Source organism: Alligator sinensis, unplaced genomic scaffold (genome assembly GCF_000455745.1).
Source record: "Alligator sinensis unplaced genomic scaffold, ASM45574v1 scaffold673_1, whole genome shotgun sequence".
NCBI lineage: Eukaryota > Metazoa > Chordata > Crocodylia > Alligatoridae > Alligator > Alligator sinensis.
The window spans coordinates 525,237-535,211 of NW_005842829.1; the positions used below are offsets into that span (position 1 = coordinate 525,237).

Here is a 9,975-nt window from a genome sequence, read left to right on the forward strand (position 1 = left end):
CTACCCCTGTGCACATGACTCCTGCCTCACAGGGTGCCAGTCAGTGCCCGTTGTGATGTGCTTCCAGCAGTAGTTTCTGGGTTGGTCCAGTACTTGCTGCTCTTGGAAAGTCTGCAGCATCTCATCTGCTATCTGCTCCTGCCCTCCATCTGCAGGTGGGTATCGCCATGTGTCCAGGCATCATAGTGCATCTAGCTGCAGCGCATGGGTGACAGGATTTACATATGCTGCAATGGGCGAGTTTGGAAGTGCTGCGCTCTGCTGGCAAAGCACAGGCCCTGCAGCAGCAGTGCAAGCATGTGTGAGGTTGTTGAACCCATGTGGAAGGTGTGGGCACCCTGGTAAGGCCGCAGGCAGCCCCCGCTCGGCGCATGCTGCAAGGGGTGGGCAGTGCAGGGAGCTGTGTAGGGCTAGGGGATTTCGTACAGCCCCTGCTCGGCACATGCCGCAAGGGATGGGCAGCGCAGGGAGCAGAGAGCTGGGCAGGGCTGGGGAGATTGTGCCCTGGTCGTCTTCTCATGTTTCTCAGCGCAACAGAAAGGTCTGAAATTAAAGGTCTGAAATCAGGTTGGCTGAAACACTTGGGTTTTCTTTTTTAATCCCTTTTCACATTTTTCTTTGTGGCGATGTCATAAAAGAAGAATGTTGTTAAACTGGAAATCTCGTGTTCCAGTGTCAAAATGCATTTTTTTCCTAAAACCTTTTTGTTTCTTTTCACAAGCATTTTCACCCTCCAGTGACAGCACTTATTGTTTTGTGGTTTTTTTTAACCTGAATAAAATGCAGGTTGCCCCAAGATGCATTGTTTGTTTTTGGTCAAATAAATAATTATCTGAAACCCCCCACAACCATTTCCCCCAGCTCGGCTCTGTGAGCCACGTGCTTAAGGCCAGCTAAAGACCTGAGGTAGGGGCAGCAGGGAGGATTGCTCTCAGCTGCTGAGTGGGATTCGTTATGGAATATGTCTCCCCCTCGCCCCCAAGCTGGAAGGCTCCTGCCCGTGGCCTGGCTCTTCCACTCAGGCTCGCTGCCTTGTGCTAGGTATAGGTGTCAGGTCCTGGCTTGCCTGTGGCTTTCCTGGAATGTTATGTTCTTGCTGTGTTTTGTTTTCTCCCTGTAGACGAACATTGGCTCCATCCTGGCATCTGTCAACCCCTACAAGCCCATCCCTGGTCTGTACAATGCAGCTGCCATAGACCTGTACAGGCAGCACTGCCTGGGGGAGCTGCCACCCCATATCTTCGCCACGGCTAATGAGTGCTATTGCTGCTTGTGGAAGCGTCATGACAGCCAGTGTGTCCTGATAAGGTCAGAAACTGAAGACACAGTCATTTTCCACACACCTCTCCCCTGTCTCTTGTGTGTGTCCTGCATAGCACTGCCTGCATGCCTGCTGCACCCTGCCATGACCTCCAGTGCCTGCAGTCGGGGAGATGCCATGTATGCGATCCTGGGGGCACCTTCTCTCCTTTTTTACCAGGGCAGGACAATAGTGAGGTCTGTCTGTCCTGTGTTGCTGAGTGGGATTTGTGTCTTCCTCAACAGTGGAGAAAGTGGAGCTGGGAAGACGGAGAGCACCAAACTGCTTCTTAAATTCCTGTCTGCCATGAGCCAGTGCTCTCTAGGGGGACTGGCATCCGAGAAGAGCACCCACGTGGAAGAGGCCATCATGGAGAGCAGGTATGGGCCATCTCCCAGGGGTCATTGAGGCTCTGCAGTGCTGGGCCGCAGGCAGCAGCTGTCAGGCCTCTGTCTCCCAGAAGCCTTTCTACCTGCCTGAGGTACTGAGCCCTGCAAGGTGGTATGCTGGTGAGCACTGCTTAGGAACCCGAAAGCAAAAGGACAGGCCAGGTCTGTGCAAGGGGCACTTTCCAGCACCAGCTGGGTGGTTTGCCTGGAATGCCCCAATGGAGGCAGGTCCTCCTGCAGCAAGCTGTCCTCCAGTCCTGCCCTCCTGCATGAGACCTTTTTCCTGCACTGACTTGCACTGTTGCTTTGAAAGTTGCTCCTTCAAATCCTGCTCAGACCCGCCCTGGCTGCAGGGCCTGCAGTAGGTTGTGAAACCACAGGGGCAAGGCGAGGGGTCTGCAAGGGTAGCTGACATCAAACTCGTTGCAGCCTACAAAACCTGTTAACCATGTGCATGAAGAGTCTCTGTGATGACATGTTCCTTTCACTGTCGCTCTCTTCCTTTCTGCCCCATGCACTGACTTATTTAATCTGTTTTGACTTGTCTTTGATGTGGTTGTGAGCTGTGCAGGTCAGGGAGTGCCTGTACGGTACTGGTACACTAGCCCTGTGGATGGAATTGCAGTATGTGGCACCCTGGTGCATACCAGAGTCTAAATCTGTGCTTGGGTGACCTGTCTGGCCCCCACAGGAACCCTCAGTAAGGATCACTCACCCCTGTTTTGTTCCTGCTGCTCTGTGGAGGTGATTTTCTCCTTCCCGCACATTCTTTCAATGCATGGCTGGAGGCTGGCCAAGGGATGGCATGTCTGGTGCTGTCAGACCCACATAAAGGACTAGGAAGGCTGGTGTCAGGAGGAGGTTACCTCGGAGGACAGCGCAGCAGACTGATGTGCTTTTCCTCCTCTGCCACTAGCTCCTCGGAGCAGCAGTGGGGCTCAGAGATCCTTCAGCAAGATGGCACAGAGGGGTCCCCAAACCCAGCAGCTAGTAGCCTGGGTAGGAAGGGATGGTAGCTGATCAACAGGCTGTGTCCTTGGGGAGGAGTCCCTGGAAGAACCTTGCTGGGGGCTCACACTGCTATCGACTTCCAGGGAGAGACTCGGGTCTGCAGGCTGTGCCTGGAGCAGGGCAGAAGCATCCAGAGGGGTAAATTATGAGAACAGGTTAGTTCTGCAGTTCTCTTGAAAGTATGTGTTTGAACAGAGCTAAATGAAGGTTGGACCACTCAGAACCAAGAAATTGGTGCAGGAGGCTGGACTCTGAAAAGCAGCGAGCCAGGAAGGAACTGAGGGGTAGTCGGAGAAGCCAGTGGACTGTGAGTTCCCACTGTGATGCTCAGGCAGCAGTGGCTGTTCTTGGAGGTGTGAGTGGGGGACTGTCAAGGAGGAGCAGAGCAGTGTCGATACCCGTGTGTGGCATCAGCAAGGCTGGGTCCATTCTAGTTGGCAGGGAGGGCTCAGGAAAGGAGCTGTAGCTCCGACTCAAGGCCTGGAACTAGAGGCTCCCAAAGTTTGGTCTGGTTCGTTTGTCCAAGCAAAGATTGAGCAGTGATATGGGCAGGGTGCATCAGGAGATTCCTGCAGGTAGGAGGCTCCTCCATCTAGCAAGCAAGGTCCATTGGCTGGGAGCTCAAGCCAGGCAAAGCTGCCTTTTCCTCAGTGGGGTAGTTAATGAGTGGAACTGTTTGTTTGGGGTCTGGTGGCTTCTCCCTTCCTTGGAACCTTTAAATCCAGGTGGGATGTCTCATCCTGGAGAGATGCTCAGATGAAGGTCTCTGTCAGTGGTGTTCTCTGACCCCAGCGGTGCTGTTTGGGGGTCTGGTGTTACAGGTCACATCAGGCTCCCTCAGTGTGGGTGGTTTGTGCATGCTGTCAGAGTTCTGTCTGCAACGCCGTGCCACTGTCGAGCTCATTATTCCAGGAAAGAGACCACATGCTTTAGGTCTGAGTGAATAAGGCTTGGTTAGGTTGATTGTCTACAAACAAGCCTGGACACCAGCATCCATGACCAGCCTGGGTGTTTGCAGGCAGGAGCTGAACCCCAAAGCCCAGTGCAAAGTATCCAAGATCCCAGGCCCATTTCCATGCACTTATCAAAACAATTTCATGTTTACAGCAGATGCATTCTGCTTCTCAAGGAGCTTACTTAAGCAGCTTCAGGTGACATTGCACATCCTACCTCTCCCCAGTTAACGCGCCTTTCCCACCAGCAGGGGCACTTGTGGCTGTAGTGCTCTGTACTGGTCTCACCAATTCACTCACTATCTGTTGGCCTGGGAGGCACCTCTAGAACTAGCGAGCTGTTTTCCAGCATTGCTGTGCAAGCAGGACCTACTGTGTCCAGCTCCTGTCACCAGCTTCTTGGGCTCAGACACAGTTACGCTGTAGTGGGCACAATCCTCACTTGTGCTGAGCACCAGGCTGCAGGTGGAGGCTGTCATCAACCTGTAGAGACTTCCGCCTTGTGTCATTTCCTGCTCCTACCTTTGTGGCTGAGATGAGGGAAGGACAGGTGACTTTAAGTTGCCTCTTAGGTCTCAGCTGAGGGCTGGCCCAGCCTGCTGCACCCATTGAATCGGCTACAGGGCCTCTAGCTGGCCCTGCCGGAAGGGCTATCTGTGACCCATGGTTTGGGCATCAGTGGAGCATGGTCCCCCTCACTTCAGCCTGCCTCACCCAGCCAGCTGCGACAGACCTCCCAGAGGCCTGCAGAAGCCAGGGAATCCTCAGATGCTCTGTAATGGGAGCTTTAAGGCTTTAAGGTCACTCTTTGTGCTTCTCCAGGGACGCAGTGGCCGTGGTAGGGCCAAGGCTCTGGCCAGCCACACTCAGAAACCCAACATAACTGTTGTCAGACCCTGGTAACTCAGACTCATTTGAGACATTAGCTGCTGTCTGGTGTGCTGTGGTGGTGACTGCAGCAGGCACGCATCCAGACCCTACTGGATGCCATCTTCGTCTCAGTGGTGTAAATCTGAAGTGATCCCCTGCTTGCTTGTTCTTTTTCAAGCTCGTGCTTCGAGGTTCCTCAGAAATCCAGCTTCCGAGACCTCCCTCAGCCCAGTTGTGTTTGCTTGGTGGTCTCTTGCTTGTGCTTTCCCCTGGTTACGTGTTCTTCTGTCACACTTCCCTCTCTCTGACTTGGTCGCTTTGGAAACTTGATTTCTCAGGGCAACATAATTCAGGACAGTCTCCAAGCTTATTCTGCTGTGCTGTAACTTTGAAGTCAGGGGTACTCGTTACATTTTGAATTCTAATGTGAAAATGCTGAAATTGTTCCACTGTAACAGGAAAGCAGTGGCAGAGGGGTCCTGAAACTGTCAGGGACGGGTTAGGTGTTCTTGCTAGTGTTCGCTTTGTTTTCTCAGGGCCTCTGCTCCATCCTGTTCCTCCTTGGCTTCTCTCCTGCCTTTGCTGTGTTGATCACATCCTCCTCCCTGACCTTGTCCTCCCTTGGCTTTTGCAGCTCCGTCTTCTCCTCCTATCTCACTGATTGCACCTTCAGCATCTCTTTTGGTGGGTCTTTGTCCTCCCCTCTGTGGCTGTCCATGAGGTTGCCCAGTGCTGTGTCCTTGCCCCCTTCCCTTTCTACCATCACACCTCTCTCTGGGTGATCTTCTCTGATGTCATGTCTTCAGCCACCCTCTGTCAGCCAGCGAGTCACAGATATGCCTCCACCCTCCTGATCCATCTTCCTCAACGCCTTCCTGTCTCTCTCTCTGTCATCCCCCCCTACCTCCCAGTACCTCACACCCCACGTACTGCTAACAGCCAAAACCAAACTTGGAGCTCTTCTCTGAAACCCTCCTTGCTCCCCTCAATCTCTGCCACTGTTGACAGCACATCCTGCTGCCGCGCAGGCCTGTAATCTGGACTTTGTCGGTGAGTCCTCTCTTTCTTGTCTCTCCCACCTGGCCATCATCTATATTCTGCAGCCACTTACTTCCCAACATTTCCAGAACAGCTTTTTCTCTGGTTCTAGACCCTCATTGTCTGCTGTCTTTATTGTTGCCGCCCGCCCGCCCGTCACCCACCTCTGGTGCATTCTGCACTCTGCCTCTGAGGTCATCCAGGCATCCCTCGAGGCCGTGTCCTGCCCAGGCCTGCATCTCCCACTGCATCGCATCCTGGCTTGTCCCTGCCTCCTGGCCCTGTCGCAGCTCTGCTCTGCCTACCGACCTGCCCTTATTTCTCACTCAGTTGCCTCCCTTGTTCCCTCTGTTTTACTCGCAGTGCCAGCTGTAAATGACCACAGGCGCCATGCTTCCCCTTAGGCATGTAACACTCTCCCTAAGCTAGATAGTAAAGCCAGTCCCCTTCTCTCCTCTCCCCTCATCCAGATTCTTCCTCGAGAACTGCCTCTGCCACAGTCCCTAAAAGAAACCAGCCCAGGGGTGAGCAGATTAGGGCTGCAGCTCCTGATTTGGTTTTGTCTACCTGATTACTATGTAAATGATGATGATAAGGAACCATCAGGCTTGCCAGCTGGTGTCTGCAGGCACTATGTAATGGTGGTAGCTATGTGACCTTGTTAACTTGCCCTCATCCTCTCTCTCCCCTTCCCTCCTTTTGTCTGTCAGGCCCCTTTCCATGTACAGGTAAAGGCGCAAAGGGATCTAATGTGTGATTCACACAATTGCACCTCCTGCCATGCCACACGTGCATGGCAAGAGGTGCAATGGTGGGATTGTGGATCGGATCCTGTTGCACCTTTTGCCAGTGCAGGTGCAGCCCAATCCTGGGCTCCCCCTCACTGGAAAGCAGCGAGCTCCTGCAGCTGGGAGCCCCATGCACCCCAGTTGAGGGGCTCCCAGCCACGGGGCACCTCATGCACCCCTGGGGCTGGAGAATCCCCACTGTGGCAATCTCTCTACCCTGGGGATGCGTGAAACCCCCAGGGCTGGAATGTCACTGCAGGGGTGATCCCCCTTCTCTGGGGGTGCAGGAAAACCCCTTGGGGCTGGAGGATCACCACAATCTTTCCGTCCCAAGGGTTTCCTGCACCCCAGAGCCCTAGGGATTGTGGCAGCTGAGATCTGTAAGGCTCGGGGTTTTATGCTGGACATGCTGCTCCCATGCCATATGCAAATGAAAGCTCAATAGCAGCCAGCTGTAAAGTTAGTACACATTTCTGAGGTCTAACTTTATATCTGGCTGGAGCTTTTTATTGCATGATAGCTACTTTACGTGGGTAGCTGGTCTCCAGGTAATTGTGCAATTAGCCAATTAATTGTGCAAAATCTGTAAGGTGTAGAGGGGGCTTCAGGCCCCTAATAGAATTACAGCTAAGTTGTGATTAATCATGTCATTAAATAGTGACCTGGTCACATGTTCAATCAGTTAATGACATGATAAAACAAGGAATTAGCCACAGAGTTTTTATTCAAAACGTATAACAACTTTGTGGCTGGTTCCTATGATGCCATTAATTGAATGTGTAGCCAAGTGTGACATGGCACGAAGTGAAGTTGTTTGGATCTCTCATCAGATCCCATTGTGCCTTGACTGGAACATCTGTCAGGGGTCTCATGCTTGTCTTGTTTCAGGTTACAACCTGTTCTCCCCACACTTGTGCAGCTGTGTTACTGGGCACGTGCATGTGGTGTTGGGTTGCTCAGCCAGCATAGGTGTCATCACCAGCACTGCTGGCCTCTCACTTCTCCTTGCTTCCTTTCCCTTCAGGTTTCTCTCATCTCATGCTGTGGTGACTCTGATGCTGAGATTGCTGAGAGTATTTGGTGCAGGGGGTGAAAGGCTGAGTCCTTGTGGGGCTGTTGTGGTCTGGGTGCCAATAACTATGTCCCTGTCTCTTCCTTCCCCAGCCCAATTCTGGAGGCCTTCGGCAATGCCAAGACAGTATATAACAACAACTCCAGCCGCTTCGGCAAGTTCATCCAGCTGCACTTCTCCCAGCATGGACACATCCAGGGTGGGCGAGTCACTGACTGTATCCTTTCCTCCAGCAGCCTGTTGCCCTCCCTGGTTCTGGCACACAGGGAAGATGGGTAGGGACTAGTGACAACTGGAAGTAGCTTGGCAAGCTCTGTTCAAGCAATGTACCCCCGCAAAGCTGGTTCACAGGAGCAGGTATGTTGTACCTCCCTTGGAATAGGCAGGGGTGCATCTGTTGTGTAGCCCTGGGACGCCTGTACTGCTCAGTCTTTCCAGCTGCTGCTGGACTGCACTGTCCATGCACTGCACAGAGCAGGGTTAAGACTTTTATTGTCCTCGGACTGGCCCTGAAGTCCATAGAGCTTGTTTATGGCACATACCTGTTATCACATGGTTCACGCTGCTCCTCAGGGGAGCAGGGAAGGGTTCTCTAGGGGAACTGGTCAGGATGCGCTTGGTCTCAGAGGGGATCAGTGGCTGCTGAGAGCCAGTTGCATCCTGCCCAGTACCAGTGCAGAAATGAAGCCCAGACTTGAGGCAGGGAAGGCCAGAGGTAGCTGAGCTCTGGTCTGCCGTGGCCCATCCCCTCCCTGGCTGGCCTGCCCCTACCTCCTCCACAGCTCTGACATATACTCTCCTTCCCTTTGTACTCATATAGGGGAGTGTGGGGCTGCCATACAGCTCCTTTGTGTGGCCCAGAACCCAGCATGTGGCAGACTGAAGACTCTGGCCCAAGTTGTGGAGTCAGCTCTGCTACCAGCTGCCACATGACACATTGGGCTAAAATTTCTTGCTCCGGGCAAGTCAGACACCTGATGATCAGGGATGCTGAGGAGGGAGGGAAAGCTGAAAACAATGCTCCTGGCTTCCCCAGAGTCTGAGTCACCTGGTGCATGGCTCCTTGTCTTCCGATCACCTGGTGCATGGCTCCTTGTCTGCCGATCCTTGCCCTGGGGGTTTGGAAATGCGTTCACCAGAAATTGGGCTGTGAGGGCACTGGCAAGTTGTTTTCTCTTTCATTGGCTGCTCAGATTTGCTGGAGAAGGTGAGTCTTTTCGTGGCTGAGGGAGCCCCACCATCCTCCTTTGTGTCTGTCCATCACCTCGAGGGCTGGGCAAGCCCCCCGCTCTCACACTGTGGGGAGAGCTCCTTCATCCCTGCCCCTGATCCTCACCGTGGTGGCAGCAGGGACACCTCTTGCTGGTTGGCTGTTGTACTGGTGGCTGTAGTTAAGGCATTGTTTTGTCAGGATGTTGCAGGCGCGGTTCCTTCCACAGCTGTTCCAAATGAGCATGCGGGAGGTCTGCTATCAGAGAGCATCACACCATTGCTTTCTGTGGGAGAACTGGGGCCTTTCAGAGCCGCCCATCCTGATGTCTGGCTCACGGCTGCAGCCTGGGCTGGGATGAACAGCAGGCCACAGCAGGTTTGAGGAGCTTTTCTCCTCTTCCTCCCAAACACCCACTTCACATCGGCTGCTCCTGGCAGGTGTGGGGAGCTGGCGCTTTGCTGCTGGGCCCGGAGGCATCATGCTGACAGGAAGCTCGTTCTGTCACAGCGCGTGCAGACTGTGGGGGTTCTTCAGGTGGCTCCCTGCCAGTGTGTGCCCTGTCCTCCCTCCCTGGAGATCACACAGGAGATGTTAACATGATGTGGCAGGGCACCCTTTCCCCTCGCCCTCTCAGCAGGTCCTCTTGCTCCTTGTTTTGCAACCCAGAACAAGGAAGGCACACTTTGACAGATGTGGCTACTGTTGGGTTTTCACCCCCAGCCTTGAGAAGGGCTCGTTTTCATGGGGCTAGGGAAACTCAGCTGTGAGATCCTTGCTGAACACCTTTAGAAGGTAGGAAAGTACATGGGACACATCTGTGCATTTTCATTATCATTAGTTCATGGAGGACAACATGATGCCACGGGTCAGTTGCAGGTGGTTTATGCTTTGCGTAACACCAGCCCTGAATGAGGGAAACACAACATTAGGCCACACTTTTCAGAGAGATTTTATTTTTCATGGATTTTTGTTTTAATCAATTTTTAACCAGTGAGATCTCCTAAATGAACAGATCTGCTTGAAAAATCCTCTGAAAATCAAGCTTTCCTCAGAGATCATATTCTCAGTGTGGGGTGAATATGTGGTTTTTCATAGAGAGCTTGAACCCTCAGTATTCTTCTGGAAGGGGAAAATGGAACCCAAGTTTAACAACGCCTGCCCGGCGCTGCTGTTTACCTGACTGCGTGCTCAGCCAGGTAAACTTTATCACTAGCAATCTCTGCTACAAGGGCAGCAAAACAAGAGGGCCTCCAACTGTTGCACAGAAGAGGTTGTTCAAGGGCCTGGCAAACTGGGGACAGGAGTGGCGGAGCCATAAAGTTGAGCAGGGGAGGGAAACAG

The 9,975-nt window shown here is 53.1% G+C and overlaps 1 protein-coding gene across 1 annotated transcript in view; it reads left to right on the top strand.

Annotated features, from left to right (window-relative positions):
- LOC102373761 (unconventional myosin-X-like) overlaps positions 1–9,975 on the top strand; it is a 178,577-nt gene that overhangs the window by 41,058 nt on the left and 127,544 nt on the right. Inside the window, exons 5-8 of the mRNA XM_025191530.1 lie at positions 1,121–1,308; positions 1,546–1,680; positions 7,514–7,638; positions 8,615–8,628. Coding sequence (XP_025047315.1) covers positions 1,121–1,308; positions 1,546–1,680; positions 7,514–7,638; positions 8,615–8,628 — 462 coding nt within the window. The remainder of the gene's footprint in view (positions 1–1,120; positions 1,309–1,545; positions 1,681–7,513; positions 7,639–8,614; positions 8,629–9,975) is intronic.